This window comes from Hoplias malabaricus, chromosome 5, assembly GCF_029633855.1.
Source record: "Hoplias malabaricus isolate fHopMal1 chromosome 5, fHopMal1.hap1, whole genome shotgun sequence".
NCBI lineage: Eukaryota > Metazoa > Chordata > Actinopteri > Characiformes > Erythrinidae > Hoplias > Hoplias malabaricus.
This window is the reverse complement of record NC_089804.1, coordinates 59,470,399-59,487,174: the sequence shown is the minus strand read 5'-3', so window position 1 is coordinate 59,487,174 and position 16,776 is coordinate 59,470,399. Positions and strand designations below refer to the sequence as shown.

The 16,776-nt window shown below is 49.9% G+C and overlaps 1 protein-coding gene across 1 annotated transcript in view; it reads left to right on the top strand.

Annotated features, from left to right (window-relative positions):
- Window positions 1–15,692: 15,692 nt before the first annotated feature.
- The window catches only part of LOC136696555 (potassium voltage-gated channel subfamily A member 2-like), a 26,324-nt gene continuing 25,240 nt past the window's right edge, over window positions 15,693–16,776 (top strand). Inside the window, exon 1 of the mRNA XM_066671054.1 lies at window positions 15,693–16,776. This exon is cut by the window's right edge and continues 1,199 nt beyond it. Within this exon, the coding sequence (XP_066527151.1) occupies window positions 15,760–16,776 (1,017 nt within the window). The 5' untranslated portion in view covers window positions 15,693–15,759.

The window sequence follows — 16,776 nt, the reverse complement described above, 5'->3', positions numbered from 1 at the left end:
CTGTCTATACACAGCCAAATAGTCTCAGCCATCGCTAAAATCCCTCTGTCTGCAAGTCTCCTCTCTTACAGCACGGGGTCTCTTTCAGGCGCAGGGTGTGTATGGTGCTCAATAACAATGCTGAGCTGAACTTAGCGTTGAGATTTAGAATCGACGATTTTGATTACGATGTTTTTGCTTCTACGGAGTCTATGAAATGTTTTGGCTGTGGTCCAGAGGGTCACTTAGTGAGGAGTTGCCCGAATAGAGCCGTGAAGCCTCAGCCCGAGCGGGAGCTTCAGTGGAGTGCGAGGAAGGGAGTGCTGATGGGTTCAGTGCACGGGACGGAACGGAGGAAGAGGAACAAAAGAAGGGTGACAGTTTGAGTGCCGTTAAAGAGCAGAGCAGTGTGGAGGCTGAAAAGAGCTTTGAAATGGAGGTGGATGTAGAAGAGAATGAAGATGATGGAAAAGGGAAGGAGCCTGTTTTTAAACGTCCTGCTAACAGAGTCACGTCCAGCCAGAAGGCCAAGAAATCCAAAACACAGAAAAACGCTTGGGGTCCCCAGCTCTGTCCCAGTCTGACAGGAGTGATTCTGAGGGGATTTCTGTGTCTGGATCCGATTGTGAGTCCTCTGATTCCTCTGTGGTTTCTCTCTCTCTTTCTCTCTCTCTGAGATTAGTTGCTGTGTAAATCCACAGATAGAGCTGGTTATTAGAGATAAACCCTCATGGTGCTCATAATCAGAGCAGTGAGGTAGTAACCGGAACAAAGACCATGTCCATAGATGCCCCGTACATTATTTAACAGTGACTCTCAGATACCACATGACTCACCATAAACATGTCTCCAACATCTCTCCAATGAAACTTAGATGCCCCCGAACAGAAGCACCACGAATGTCCTCAGATCCTTCAAATGACACCTCATTAATGCCCTGGACATTAAGCACTGAGAGCTTAGGTGCATGTGCATCTGCTCCCGTCCCGTTTCTGTTCATGTGACTCTTTAGAGACTAGACACACAGTCCTCTGAGTTCACCCGCTACAAAGAGCTGTCCACAAATATTAGACATGGCGGATTAAAGGTGACATTCATGATTTCCATCAATAAACACTGTGTATAAATCTGTGTTTGCTCTGGAAACCGCTCTAATGTGTTTCCGAAGCCCCAGTGTCTGTAAATGGGTAAAAAAACAAAGTGTCTGGGTCCGGTGCTAGGCTTTCTCTCTCTCTGCTCACGGCAGAGAAACGCCATCTGGAGGTTTTTAGACAACGGAGAGAGTCCAAACGCTGAAAAGCACCAACCGAGATGAGGATGTTGCTCTATTCCTGCTCCATAGGGGGGTCACACTGACTTATTTCTGCTGTTACAGTTACATTACTTAAGGTGGAACTGACTCTAAATTCAGGAGAGCGCTAACTGCATGAAAGTAAACACAGAGCGAGTGTGAGAACAGCCCACAGATGATCCCTGTAACAGTCTAAACATCCCCCATAGACCAGAGACCAGTGGAGTGTCCTGAAATTACATCACACCTTAAAAAAGCCCACTGTTAAACCCCTGCTCTGTTATAAACCAACAGCAGCTCCTCAAACTGGAGCCTCACACTGACCACACCCTGAACTACACCCCGGGGGACGTTCGCACGCCTCCAAAGCATTAGGTAGTGTTATTTAAATATTAGATCCTGCATGGCCCCGTAATCAGACACAGGGACTCCATGGGCATGAAGATAGTCAGCAGGCCTTCAGAGGGATTCAGAGTCCTGTCTGACCATGGCTTTTAGAATGGACCGTCTGCAGTAATGCAGTCGAATGCAGCTTTAAAGGAGGGAACATCCTCCTCTTGGTAACACGTCTTTAGACACTGCAGAGGGAAAGCAGCCCGTTCCGTTTAAAGGAAACTGGGTGACTTTCACATGAAGCTCTCAGCCACGGGAGAGAGGCGTCTAAATATAAATCTCTCTTCCACAAAGGACTCCAAGTGTCTTTCAGCGCAGTCCTGGGGAAGCAGATATCTGCAGGAAACCACGGCTTCCTGAACGCCGCTCGAGACGGACAACACAGGGCCCTGCGTCTCGCTCGGGACAAGGGCCCGACCTCACATTATTACTTTCTGCTGTTTACGATTTTAAACTCGCCGTCTGAACACTCGAAGTGAGTCATTTCCACAACCTGAGAGTAATAAACAATATTTTATAAATAGATTATTTAATATTTCCACATTATTAACAATAAGTTAAAGAGATGAAGAATTACGCTGCTCTGTCTTTCCTGAATGAACCACCACAGGTCACTAACCAGGCCACTAGGGGTCAGAATAACACTTTATTTATTTATTTATTTATTTATTTATTTATTTAACATTACAGTGCTTTTCTAGAAACCCAAGGACACTTTACAATGAACACAACATTCAATCCCCACACACACTGGTGAAAAGCAGCAGCCAAACGCGCAGCGTACTCTCAACCAGAAACGACCGTCCACCTGGAGGACTGCATCGGGCACTGCATCCATATCTGGGCACATACACATTCACTCGCACACACAGACATTCATTCACACATGCAGACACAGAGAGAACACACCACACTCCTCACAGACAGTCACCCGGAGGAAACCCATGCAGACACAGAGAGAACACACCACACTCCTCACAGACAGTCACCCGGAGGAAACCCATGCAGACACAGAGAGAACACACCACACTCCTCACAGACAGTTACCCGGAGGAAACCCACACAGACACAGAGAGAACACACCACACTCCTCACAGACAGTCACCTGGAGGAAACCCACACAGACACAGGGAGAACACACCACACTCCTCACAGACAGTCACCTGGAGGAAACCCACGCAGACACAGGGAGAACACACCACACTCCTCACAGACAGTCACCCGTGGTTTCATACACTCACCTAGTCACTTACTCATTCACACACACACACTCCTGTTGTGGTGGTGGAGTGACTGGCTGCTCCTTTAGTCGTGTTGTGACAGAGTGAATGGTGTGAAATGTGTCCGGTGAAGGTCAGAGAGGTATTCCCGGGAAGATCCGTGTTGTTGTTTACGGAGCGCTGGGTGGTCGGGAGAGAGGGTTAGTCCGGGGTGTGTGGACGTGTCCTGCTTTTGTTTAAACTCGATTAACTTAAATTTTATTAACTTTCCTCTTCAGAGCAGGAGCAGCCTCTGCTCAGGGAGGGCTTTACTGTAGACACTGGAACATTGCTGTGAGGATCTGATGGCATTCCAACAATGCAAGGTGAGTTTACTTATGGAGCACCTTTGATACACAAGGGCAATGCCAAGTGCTTTCCAGAGTCAAAATAACCATTAAAAAGAATTCAAAACGTAAAAGGCATTTTTTAAGTGATTAGCGACGTAAAATAGATCCGTTCCCTCTCACATTCCTTTTTGCCCTTTTCTACGAGCTCTGGATCTTGATCTGGTTCCGGTTCCGGTCAGGGTTCTGAGCCCTGGTTCTCTCCATGTGTCTGCACCAGGTTTGATGGGAACTGAGGCTGCGTTATTCGGAGCTGCTCTGGGTCTAAATCAGAGATAAACAGAGAAAGTCAGTACAGAGTCAGGGTTTAATCGCTGTTTGGAGTGTGGCACTGAGCTGGTGAGCAGCGGAGGAAAATGAAAGAGCATTTTCTTGTTTTTATTTCCAGAACGTGGAGAACACTCCACTGTGACGTAACTCTTTACTCAGTTCAGAACAAGGTGCAGAACCGAAACTGAGCTGAAAAAGTCCAGTGGGATCAGATTCCAAATCTATTGAAAGTAATGTTAGCATTGTGTCCTGGGCTCAGATGGAGCTGAAGATCAGCAGGAGGACAGTCTCAGCTAAAAACAAACCGACCCACTTACTACACGCCCACATACTTTATACTGCAAGGACAGAGGAACACCCCACAGAGAGAGAGAGAGAGAGAGAGACCTGGTGGAGATCAGATCAGACAAAGTTTAAAAGCAGGTGAAGGTTTAGCAACAGCAAAAACACAACAGAGAAACACAGTGTGTGTGTGAGGAGTGTGTGTGTGTTTGAGGAGTGTGTGTGTGTGTGAGGAGTGTGTGTGTGTGTGTGTGAGGAGTGTGTATGTGTGAGGATTGTGTAGGTGTGAGGAGTGTGTGTGTGTGTGAGGAGTGTGTGAGTGTGAGGTGTGTGTGTGTGTGTATGTGTGAGGAGTGTGTGTGTGTGTGTGAGGAGTGTTTAAGTGTGAGGAGTGTGTGTGAAGAGTGTGTGTGTGTGAGGAGTGTGTATGGGTGAGGATTGGTTGTGTGAGGAGTGTGTGTGTGTGAGGAGTGTGTGTGTGTGAGGTGTGTGTGTGTGTGAGGAGTGTTTGTGTGTGAGCAGTGTGTATGGGTGAGGATTGTTTGTGTGAGGAGTGTGTATGTGTGAGGATTGTGTAGGTGTGAGGAGTGTGTAGGTGTGAGGAGTGTTTATGTGAGGAGTGTGTAGGTGTGAGGAGTGTTTATGTGAGGAGTGTGTGTGTGTGTGAGGAGTGTGTATGTGTGAGGAGTGTGTATGTGTGAGGAGTGTTTAAGTGTGAGGAGTGTTTAAGTGTGAGAGGAGTGTGTGTGTGTATGTGTGAGATGTGTGAGGCGTGTGTGTGTGTGAGGAGTGTGTGTGTGTGAGGAGTGTGTGTGTGTGTGTGTGAGGAGTGTTTGTGTGAGGAGTGTGTACGTGTGAGGAGTGTGTAGGTGTAAGGAGTGTGTGTGTGTGAGAAGTGTGTGTGTGTGAGCAGTGTGTATGTGTGAGGAGTGTGTACGTGTGAGGAGTGTGTAGGTGTAAGGAGTGTGTGTGTGTGAGGAGTGTGTGTGTGTGAGAAGTGTGTGTGTGTGAGCAGTGTGTATGTGTGAGGAGTGTTTAAGTGTGAGGAGTGTGTAGGTGTGAGGAGTGTTTGTGTGAGGAGTGTGTGTGCGCGTGAGGAGTGTGTCTGTGTATGTGTGAGGAGTGTGTGTGTGTGTGAGGAGTGTGTATGTGTGAGGTGTGTGTATGTGTGAGGTGTGTGTGTGTGTGTGTGTGTGTGAGGATTGGTTGTGTGAGGTGTGTGTATGTGTGAGGTGTGTGTAAGGCGTGTGTATGTGTGAGGTGTGTGTGTGTGAGGATTGGTTGTGTGAGGAGTGTGTGTGTGTGAGGAGTGTGTGTGTGTGAGGAGTGTGTGCACGTGAGGAGTGTGTCTGTGTATGTGTGAGGAGTGCGTGTGTGTGAGAGGAGTGTGTATGTGTGAGGAGAGCGTATGTGTGAGGTGTGTGTATGTGTGAGGCGTGTGTATGTGTGAGGTGTGTGTTTGTGTGAGGATTGGTTGTTTGAGGAGTGTGTATGTGTGAGGAGTGTGTATGTTTGAGGAGTGTTTATGTGTGAGGAGTGTTTAAGTGTGAGGAGTGTGTGTGTGTGTGAGGAGTGTGTATGTGTGAGGAGTGTGTGTGTGTGTGAGGATTGGTTGTGTGAGGAGTGTGTATGTGTGAGGAGTGTTTAAGTTTGAGGAGTGTTTAAGTGTGAGAGGAGTGTGTGTGTGAGAGGAGTGTGTGTGTGTGTGAGGAGTGTGTGTGTGTGTGTGTGAGGAGTGTGTGTGTGTGTGTGTGTGAGGAGTGTGTGTGTGTGAGGAGTGTGTGTGTGTGAGGAGTGTGTATGTGTGAGGAGTGTGTATGTGTGAGGAGTGTTTAAGTGTGAGGAGTGTTTAAGTGTGAGAGGAGTGTGTGTGTGTGTGAGGAGTGTGTATGTGTGAGGCATGTGTATGTGTGAGGAGTGTGTGTGTGAGGAGTGTGTATGTGTGAGGAGTGTGTGTGTGTGTGTGAGGAGTGTTTGTGTGAGGAGTGTGTACGTGTGAGGAGTGTGTAGGTGTAAGGAGTGTGTGCGCGTGAGGAGTGTGTCTGTGTATGTGTGAGGAGTGTGTGTGTGTGAGAGGAGTGTGTATGTGTGAGGTGTGTGTATGTGTGAGGCGTGTGTATGTGTGAGGTGTGTGTGTGTGTGTGTGAGGAGTGTGTATGTGTGAGGAGTGTGTATGTGTGAGGAGTGTGTGTGTGTGAGGAGTGTGTATGTGTGAGGTGTGTGTATGTGTGAGGCGTGTGTATGTGTGAGGCGTGTGTGTGTGTGAGGATTGGTTGTGTGAGGAGTGTGTATGTTTGAGGAGTGTTTATGTGTGAGGAGTGTTTAAGTGTGAGGAGTGTTTAAGTGTGAGGAGTGTGTATGTGTGAGGAGTGTTTAAGTGTGAGGAGTGTGTGTGTGTGTGAGGAGTGTGTCTGTTTATGTGTGAGGAGTGTGTGTGTGTGAGAGGAGTGTGTATGTGTGAGGTGTGTGTATGTGTGAGGTGTGTGTATGTGTGAGGCGTGTGTATGTGTGAGGTGTGTGTGTGTGAGGAGTGTGTATGTGTGAGGAGTGTGTGTGTGTGAGGAGTGTGTGTGTGTGAGGAGTGTGTGTGTGTGAGGAGTGTGTATGTGTGAGGTGTGTGTATGTGTGAGGCGTGTGTATGTGTGAGGTGTGTGTGTGTGAGGATTGGTTGTGTGAGGAGTGTGTGTGTGTGTGTGAGGAGTGTGTGCGCGTGAGGAGTGTGTCTGTGTATGTGTGAGGAGTGCGTGTGTGTGAGAGGAGTGTGTATGTGTGAGGAGTGCGTATGTGTGAGGTGTGTGTATGTGTGAGGCGTGTGTATGTGTGAGGTGTGTGTTTGTGTGAGGATTGGTTGTTTGAGGAGTGTGTATGTGTGAGGAGTGTGTATGTTTGAGGAGTGTTTATGTGTGAGGAGTGTTTAAGTGTGAGGAGTGTGTGTGTGTGTGTGAGGAGTGTGTATGTGTGAGGAGTGTGTGTGTGTGTGAGGATTGGTTGTGTGAGGAGTGTGTATGTGTGAGGAGTGTTTAAGTTTGAGGAGTGTTTAAGTGTGAGAGGAGTGTGTGTGTGAGAGGAGTGTGTGTGTGTGAGGAGTGTGTGTGTGTGTGTGTGAGGAGTGTGTGTGTGTGTGTGTGTGAGGAGTGTGTGTGTGTGAGGAGTGTGTGTGTACGTGTGAGGAGTGTGTACGTGTGAGGAGTGTGTATGTGTGAGGAGTGTTTAAGTGTGAGGAGTGTGTGTGTGTGAGGAGTGTGTATGTGTGAGGAGTGTGTATGTGTGAGGAGTGTTTAAGTGTGAGGAGTGTTTAAGTGTGAGAGGAGTGTGTGTGTGTGTGAGGAGTGTGTATGTGTGAGGCATGTGTATGTGTGAGGAGTGTGTGTGTGAGGAGTGTGTATGTGTGAGGAGTGTGTGTGTGTGTGTGTGAGGAGTGTTTGTGTGAGGAGTGTGTACGTGTGAGGAGTGTGTAGGTGTAAGGAGTGTGTGCGCGTGAGGAGTGTGTCTGTGTATGTGTGAGGAGTGTGTGTGTGTGAGAGGAGTGTGTATGTGTGAGGTGTGTGTATGTGTGAGGCGTGTGTATGTGTGAGGTGTGTGTGTGTGTGAGGAGTGTGTATGTGTGAGGAGTGTGTATGTGTGAGGAGTGTGTGTGTGTGAGGAGTGTGTATGTGTGAGGTGTGTGTATGTGTGAGGCGTGTGTATGTGTGAGGCGTGTGTGTGTGTGAGGATTGGTTGTGTGAGGAGTGTGTATGTTTGAGGAGTGTTTATGTGTGAGGAGTGTTTAAGTGTGAGGAGTGTGTGTGTGAGGAGTGTGTAGGTGTGTGAGGAGTGTGTGTGTGTGTGTGAGGAGTGTGTGTGTGTGTGTGTGAGGAGTTTCTGTGTGTTTGTGAGGAGTGTGTACATGTGAGGAGTGTGTATGTGTGAGGAGTGTTTAAGTGTGAGGAGTGTGTGTGTGTGTGAGGAGTGTGTCTGTTTATGTGTGAGGAGTGTGTGTGTGTGAGAGGAGTGTGTATGTGTGAGGTGTGTGTATGTGTGAGGTGTGTGTATGTGTGAGGCGTGTGTATGTGTGATTTGTGTGTGTGTGTGAGGAGTGTTTATGTGTGAGGAGTGTGTGTGTGTGAGGAGTGTGTGTGTGTGAGGAGTGTGTATGTGTGAGGTGTGTGTATGTGTGAGGCGTGTGTATGTGTGAGGTGTGTGTGTGTGAGGATTGGTTGTGTGAGGAGTGTGTATGTTTGAGGAGTGTTTATGTGTGAGGAGTGTTTAAGTGTGAGGAGTGTGTGTGTGTGTGAGGAGTGTGTAGGTGTGTGAGGAGTGTGTGTGTGTGTGTGAGGAGTGTGTATGTGTGAGGTGTGTGTATGTGTGAGGAGTGTGTGTGTGTGAGGATTGGTTGTGTGAGGAGTGTGTATGTGTGAGGAGTGTTTAAGTGTGAGGAGTGTGTAGGTGTGAGGAGTGTTTGTGTGAGGAGTGTGTGTGCGCGTGAGGAGTGTGTCTGTGTATGTGTGAGGAGTGTGTGTGTGTGTGAGGAGTGTGTGTATGTGTGAGGTGTGTGTATGTGTGAGGTGTGTGTGTGTGTGTGTGTGTGTGTGAGGATTGGTTGTGTGAGGTGTGTGTATGTGTGAGGTGTGTGTATGTGTGAGGCATGTGTATGTGTGAGGTGTGTGTGTGTGAGGATTGGTTGTGTGAGGAGTGTGTGTGTGTGAGGAGTGTGTGTGTGTGAGGAGTGTGTGCGCGTGAGGAGTGTGTCTGTGTATGTGTGAGGAGTGCGTGTGTGTGAGAGGAGTGTGTATGTGTGAGGAGTGCGTATGTGTGAGGTGTTTGTATGTGTGAGGCGTGTGTATGTGTGAGGTGTGTGTTTGTGTGAGGATTGGTTGTTTGAGGAGTGTGTATGTCTGAGGAGTGTGTATGTTTGAGGAGTGTTTATGTGTGAGGAGTGTTTAAGTGTGAGGAGTGTGTGTGTGTGTGAGGAGTGTGTATGTGTGAGGAGTGTGTGTGAGGATTGGTTGTGTGAGGAGTGTGTATGTGTGAGGAGTGTTTAAGTTTGAGGAGTGTTTAAGTGTGAGAGGAGTGTGTGTGTGAGAGGAGTGTGTGTGTGTGAGGAGTGTGTGTGTGTGAGGAGTGTGTGTGTACGTGTGAGGAGTGTGTACGTGTGAGGAGTGTGTATGTGTGAGGAGTGTTTAAGTGTGAGGAGTGTGTGTGTGTGAGGAGTGTGTATGTGTGAGGAGTGTTTAAGTGTGAGGAGTGTTTAAGTGTGAGAGGAGTGTGTGTGTGTGAGGAGTGTGTATGTGTGAGGCATGTGTATGTGTGAGGAGTGTGTGTGTGAGGAGTGTGTATGTGTGAGGAGTGTGTGTGTGTGTGTGAGGAGTGTTTGTGTGAGGAGTGTGTACGTGTGAGGAGTGTGTAGGTGTAAGGAGTGTGTGCGCGTGAGGAGTGTGTCTGTGTATGTGTGAGGAGTGTGTGTGTGTGAGAGGAGTGTGTATGTGTGAGGTGTGTGTATGTGTGAGGCGTGTGTATGTGTGAGGTGTGTGTGAGGAGTGTGTATGTGTGAGGAGTGTGTATGTGTGAGGAGTGTGTGTGTGTGAGGAGTGTGTATGTGTGAGGTGTGTGTATGTGTGAGGCGTGTGTATGTGTGAGGAGTGTTGAAGTGTGAGGAGTGTTTAAGTGTGAGAGGAGTGTGTATGTGTGAGGAGTGTGTATGTGTGAGGAGTGTGTGTGTGTGAGGAGTGTGTATGTGTGAGGTGTGTGTATGTGTGAGGCGTGTGTATGTGTGAGGCGTGTGTGTGTGAGGATTGGTTGTGTGAGGAGTGTGTATGTTTGAGGAGTGTTTATGTGTGAGGAGTGTTTAAGTGTGAGGAGTGTGTGTGAGGAGTGTGTAGGTGTGTGAGGAGTGTGTGTGTGTGTGTGTGTGTGAGGAGTTTGTGTGTGTTTGTGAGGAGTGTGTACGTGTGAGGAGTGTGTATGTGTGAGGAGTGTTTAAGTGTGAGGAGTGTGTGTGTGTGAGAGGAGTGTGTATGTGTGAGGTGTGTGTATGTGTGAGGTGTGTGTATGTGTGAGGCGTGTGTATGTGTGAGGTGTGTGTGTGTGAGGAGTGTGTATGTGTGAGGAGTGTGTGTGTGTGAGGAGTGTGTGTGTGTGAGGAGTGTGTATGTGTGAGGTGTGTGTATGTGTGAGGCGTGTGTATGTGTGAGGTGTGTGTGTGTGAGGATTGGTTGTGTGAGGAGTGTGTATGTTTGAGGAGTGTTTATGTGTGAGGAGTGTTTAAGTGTGAGGAGTGTGTGTGTGTGTGAGGAGTGTGTAGGTGTGTGAGGAGTGTGTGTGTGTGTGTGAGGAGTGTGTATGTGTGAGGTGTGTGTATGTGTGAGGAGTGTGTGTGTGTGTGAGGATTGGTTGTGTGAGGAGTGTGTATGTGTGAGGAGTGTTTAAGTGTGTGTGTGTGAGGAGTCTGTGTGTGTGTGAGGAGTGTTTAAGTGTGAGGAGTGTGTAGGTGTGAGGAGTGTGTGTGTGTGTGTGAGGAGTGTGTGTGTGAGGAGTGTGTAGGTGTGAGGAGTGTGTGTGCGCGTGAGGAGTGTGTGTGTGAGGAGTGTGTGTGTGAGGAGTGTGTAGGTGTGAGGAGTGTGTGTATGTGTGAGGATTGTGGGTATGTGTTAGGAGTGTTTAAGTGGGAGGAGTGTGTGTGCATGAGGAGTGTGTGTGTGTGTGTGTGTGTGTGTGTGTGTGTGTGTGAGGAGTGTGTGTGTGTGTGTGTGTGTGAGGAGTGTGTGTGTGTGTGTATGAGGAGTGTTTAAGTGTGAGGAGTGTGTAGGTGTGAGGAGTGTGTGTGCGCGTGAGGAGCGTGTCTGTGTATGTGTGAGGAGTGTATGTGTGAGGAGCGTGTGTGTTTGTGTGAGGAGTGTTTGTGTGAGGATTGTGTATGTGTGAGGAGTGTGTGTGTGTGTGAGGAGTGTTTAAGTGGGAGGAATGTGTGTGCGTGAGGAGTGTGTGTGTTTCTTCTCCGTGCTGATGAAGATGAAGCCCATACTGTGTTTATCTTTGATGGTGCAGGTGTGGTCTGCTGGGGCAGATGTTTGTGTTGGAGCCAGTGTGGGCTATAGATGTGGTCTGTTTGATGGTGGGCCGTAACTCTGTTGGAACTGTGTTCTCTGGAGTGACGGAGTTCCTCTGGTGTGTGGAACAGTGGAACTGTGTTCTCTGGAGTGATGGAATTCCTCTGGTGTGTGGAACAGTGGAACTGTGTTCTCTGGAGTGATGGGGTTCCTCTGGTGTGTGGAACAGTGGAACTGTGTTCTCTGGAGTGATGGGGTTCCTCTGGTGTGTGGAACATTGGAACTGTGTTCTCTGGAGTGATGGAGTTCCTCTGGTGTGTGGAACTGTGTTCTCTGGAGTGATGGAGTTCCTCTGGTGTGTGGAACAGTGGAACTGTGTTCTCTGGAGTGATGGAGTTCCTCTGGTGTGTGGAACATTGGAACTGTGTTCTCTGGAGTGATGGAGTTCCTCTGGTGTGTGGAACAGTGGAACTGTGTTCTCTGGAGTGATGGAGTTCCTCTGGTGTGTGGAACAGTGGAACTGTGTTCTCTGGAGTGATGGAGTTCCTCTGGTGTGTGGAACATTGGAACTGTGTTCTCTGGAGTGATGGAGTTCCTCTGGTGTGTGGAACAGTGGAACTGTGTTCTCTGGAGTGATGGAGTTCCTCTGGTGTGTGGAACAGTGGAACTGTGTTCTCTGGAGTGATGGAGTTCCTCTGGTGTGTGGAACAGTGGAACTGTGTTCTCTGGAGTGATGGAGTTCCTCTGGTGTGTGGAACAGTGGAACTGTGTTCTCTGGAGTGATGGGGTTCCTCTGGTGTGTGGAACTGTGTTCTCTGGAGTGATGGGGTTCCTCTGGTGTGTGGAACTGTGTTCTCTGGAGTGATGGGGTTCCTCTGGGGTGAGTTGGAGTGGTGAGTTTGATCCAGAACTAATCCCCAACCCCAGCCCCTGACCCTCACTGATGATATCTTCTCTCACTCTCTCTGTCTGTCTCTCTCTTTGATAATCAGGAGCAGTGGAGGAGCGCAGACGGAGTGGTGGAGGAGCGCAGATGGAGCTGTGTTGGAGATCAGACGGAGCAGTGGAGGAGCACAAATGGAGCTGTGTTGGAGAGCAGACGGAGTGGTGGAGGAGCGCAGATGGAGCCCATAAGAGATCAGACGGAGTGGTGGAGGAGCGCAGACGGAGCAGTGGAGGAGCACAGATGGAGCCCATAAGAGATCAGACGGAGCGGTGGAGGAGTGCAGACGAGAGAGTTCCTTAAAAAAAAAACACTTCCTTGAGACCGGAAGCGATCTGTTCGGCAAGAAACAGGAAAGACTCGTTAAAGTCATCTGCATTTCCATGACTCCAGGCCAGGAAATTACAGCCTGCTGAAGAGATCTGGATTAATGAGAGAAAGAGAGAGACAGAGGGAGAGACAAAGAGGAGACAGAGACAGAAAGAGAGAGATAATTCTTCATTAGTTCTTAGTTTATTACTTGGTGAAAATCCCAGAGGTGAAATGTGGCTAAGCTCCTGCTGTGTCATTGTGATGGTATTCCAGGTTGATACTAATATGTGGCTAGGCTGTTGGCAACATCCTGGAAAACCATAGCAACAGAGAAATATCACCTTAGCAACCACCAGCGTTTCTGAGAAATGTTTGCTATTATGTTGTAAACTGTAAGTTGTTTGAGGAGCTGAGGTCGGAATGTGGCTGGATTCCAGACTTTTATGAGCCACTAACTCTGTAGGTTTTATTTTTAAGCTCAGTCTCCGTTACTAAATCCCTCATACCCCCCACCATCCCCCACAGTGGAACACAGTTTTGTTTCTTAATGAAGCGTCTGTGACCTGCTTTGGTCCAAACCCCACGAGCCCCACAGCAGTGTTCTCCCCCTGTGTAAACAGCCCCTGTTCAGAACGCCCGCTTTCAGCACCTGTTCCTTTAAATGATAATGAGCCGCTCGCTGTTCACCCCGACCCCGAGCGCACAGCAGTGAGGAGCGAGGAGCAGAAGCTCTGGTTTTTAGCCGTTTTCACTCTGTTCTCTTTCTTCTCCGTTTTTACTCAGTGCTCTTATTTCTCCGCGCTCGTTGTGTCTGTTTTGCTGAGTTTAACCTCGTCTTTGCGCTCTCACATAAACACGGGTCCAGCGCTGTGATTGGACAGACTCAGACGAGGGGGCGGGGCCATTCTAAAGTCTCTGCACTTGACGTCAGAAGCGGAGCAGAATCAGAGCGACTCGTTTTATCCTGTGTTTCTGACTCAGGCAGCGCACAGAGAACTGACTGGGTCTTGTTTCACAGTGTGAGGGTTGGTGGACTCCAGAAATTAACTTAATATTTCTCCTTTAAGAAACACATCTCTGCTGCTGCAGATGAACTGGTTTGTGGTGGGAGTGAGATCTAGCCTCATTTAACAGGTTAATGAGGGCCTTGGACTCCTCTAAATTTAGCGGAAACCATATAAAGCACAGTTAAAGCCCGAGGCCGTCCCACAGCGCCCAGTTTTTAGAGCAGTTTTACGGTGTTTGGAGGTTTTAAAGCGCTGTGGCCTCAATACGAGGAGGAGGGAAGGGTACAGTAACACTGCTCTGTATACAGAACACTAAACTACCACTGAACTACAGCCACGTCTGATCTGCTGCCATCCTCTGCTTTTTGACACTTTACTTAAGTGTCCTGTTTCTTCTTGCCCCTGTTTTTAAACCCTGTGTCCACTCTGTGAGACAATCCTCCCTCGTTGGTCCACCACAACCACGTCAGTGTCACTGCAGAATGATCCACCACCACATCACACCTGCTCTATGGGTGTCCTGAGTGCTGAGGAACACGAGGGAAGAGGGTAATGAAGTATGCAGAGCAACAGATGACCCACAGTGTGACCAGAGGGGACAGTGGACCTGAGAGAGAGAGGACAGTGAGGGGACGTTGGAGCTCAGAGAGGGGACAGTGGTGGGACAGTGGAGCTGAGAGAGGGACAGTGAGGGGACAGTGGAGCTGAGAGAGGGACAGTGACGGGACAGTGGAGCTGAGAGGGGGACAGTGGAGCTGAGACAGGGACAGTGGAGCTGAGACAGGGACAGTGAGGGGACAGTGGAGCTGAGAGGGGGACAGTGGAGCTGAGACAGGGACAGTGGAGCTGAGACAGGGACAGTGAGGGGACAGTGGAGCTGAGAGAGGGGACAGTGGAGCTGAGAGAGGGACAGTGAGGGGACAGTGGAGCTGAGAGAGGGGACAGTGGAGCTGAGAGAGGGACAGTGACGGGACAGTGGAGCTGAGAGAGGGGACAGTGAGGGGACAGTGGAGCTCAGAGAGGGACAGTGAGGGGACAGTGGAGCTGAGAGAGGGACAGTGAGGGGACAGTGGAGCTGAGAGAGGGACAGTGAGGGGACAGTAGAGCTGAGAGAGAGGACAGTGGAGCTGAGAGAGGGACAGTGAGGGGACAGTGGAGCTTAGAGAGGGACAGTGAGGGGACAGTGGAGCTGAGAGAGGGACAGTGAGGGGACAGTGGAGCTGAGAGATGGGACAGTGGAGCTGAGAGAGGGACAGTGAGAGGACAGTGGAGCTGAGAGAGGGGACAGTGAGGGGACAGTGGAGCTGAGAGAGGGACAGTGAGGGGACAGTGGAGCTGAGAGAGGGGACAGTGGAGCTGAGAGAGGGACAGTGAGGGGACAGTGGAGCTGAGAGAGGGGACAGTGAGGGGACAGTGGAGCTGAGAGAGGGACAGTGAGAGGACAGTGGAGCTGAGAGAGGGGACAGTGAGGGGACAGTGGAGCTGAGAGAGGGACAGTGAGGGGACAGTGGAGCTGAGAGATGGGACAGTGGAGCTGAGAGAGGGACAGTGAGAGGACAGTGGAGCTGAGAGAGGGGACAGTGAGGGGACAGTGGAGCTGAGAGAGGGACAGTGAGGGGACAGTGGAGCTGAGAGAGGGGACAGTGGAGCTGAGAGAGGGACAGTGACGGGACAGTGGAGCTGAGAGAGGGACAGTGAGGGGACAGTGGAGCTGAGAGAGGACAGTGAGGGGACAGTGAATGTCGGAATAAGGAGGTGGCTTTAATGTTATGGCTGATCTGTGTTAATGTGTGTGTGTGTGTGTGTGTGTGTGTGTGTGCGTTCATATACTGTTTTACTTGACTGTACTGAATGAAGACATGTTCTAGAATATTACACTGTGATCAGAGGCAGCAGCAGGATTGGAGGACAGACTGGAACACCTCCCACATGGGTGGGGCACATTTATACACACGCTGAGAGAGAGAGAGAGAGGGAGGGAGGGAGACGGACAGAAGCACACACTCCAGATAGGGACAGGGGCAAAGACAACCAGACTCAAGGTAGGAGACAGACACAGCAACGAGAATGAAAAATGAAAGAGAGGGAGAAGGAAAGAAAGAGAGGAGACATTAGAGAGCAGGCTGAGAGAGAGAGAGAGAGAGAGAGAGTATGAAAGAGCAAAAGAAAACAAACCACAGCAATTTTTAAAAGTGAAGTAGAAAAAAGGGGGCTGTGTTTGAAAGAGAAAAGAAAAGAGGAAGCAAAGGAGTAAAAGAGCCACAGAAAGCGCAGGGAGAACTCGAGAGAGAGAATAAACAGCCTGTTGGAGTAAGGGAGCGAGAGAACAGACGGAGACAGAGAGAGAGAGCAGTAGCAGAGAACAAAGAGAGTGAATATGAATACGAAAGAGGAAAAGAAAGAGGGAGTGGAAACAAAACAGAGTCTTTAAGAGAGAGAGAGAGAGAGAGAGTATGAAAGAGGAAGAGAAAGAAAGCGTGAGACCGAGTCGCCTGTGAGGGTGAAGGAGAGGCAGAGAGGGCAGAGACTGGCCAGAGACGAAGAGAGACAGAGAATATGAAAGAGAGAGAGAAAGAGGGAGGGAGGGAAGGAGAAGGTTGTGTGTATCAATAGTTCGTGGGTGAGAAGGAGCAGGAGGTGGAGGAACCTTTATGGACGACCACCCGCGCCTCCTACCCTCCAGCGACTACGTCAACAACGACAGCATCTCCAACATCAACAACTCCATCAGCATCGTCAACAGGTTCAACAGCACCATCAGCAACATCAAGGACACCATCAAGAACTCCATCAGCTCCAACTTCTCCAACCGCCACCTGATCCCAGGACACTTTCCCAAAGCCCTCGTCAACAGCAACACCGCCACCACCATCCTGGGACTGTTCCCCGAGGCCGTGATGACGGTGGTGTCGTGCGATGGGGCGCCAGAGGAACCGAACGGCAACATCTCGGAGCGCTACGAACCCGAGCACGAGTGCTGCGAGAGGGTTGTCATTAACATCTCGGGTCTCCGCTTCGAGACTCAGCTCAAAACCCTGGCTCAGTTTCCCGAAACTCTGCTCGGAGACCCGAGGAAGCGCACAGCCTACTTCGACCCGCTCCGGAACGAGTATTTCTTCGACAGGAACCGGCCCAGTTTTGACGCCATTCTCTACTACTACCAGTCCGGAGGAAGAGTGAGGCGACCAGTCAACGTTCCCATCGACGTCTTCACCGAGGAGATCAGGTTCTACGAGCTCGGCGAGGAAGCCATGGAGAAGTTCCGTGAAGACGAGGGCTTCATCAAGGAAGAGGAGCGAGCTTTGCCAACGGGAGATTTCAAGCGCCAAGTCTGGCTCCTCTTCGAGTATCCCGAGAGCTCAGGTCCGGCTCGCGGGATCGCCATCGTCTCCGTCCTGGTCATCCTGGTCTCCATCGTCATCTTCTGCCTGGAGACTCTTCCCGAATTCCGCGACGACAACGAGAGCGACTCCCGAGACTCTAGAACGAGCACCACTCCACTCCACCTGCTGCAGCAGTTCCCCGAGAACATCCACAACAACGCTTCAAGCGCCCTCTCCCTCTCTTCAGCAGGCACGCCCTTCTCAGACCCCTTTTTTGTCATCGAGACTCTGTGCATTGTCTGGTTCTCTTTTGAGCTCCTGGTGCGGTTCTTCGCCTGCCCCAGC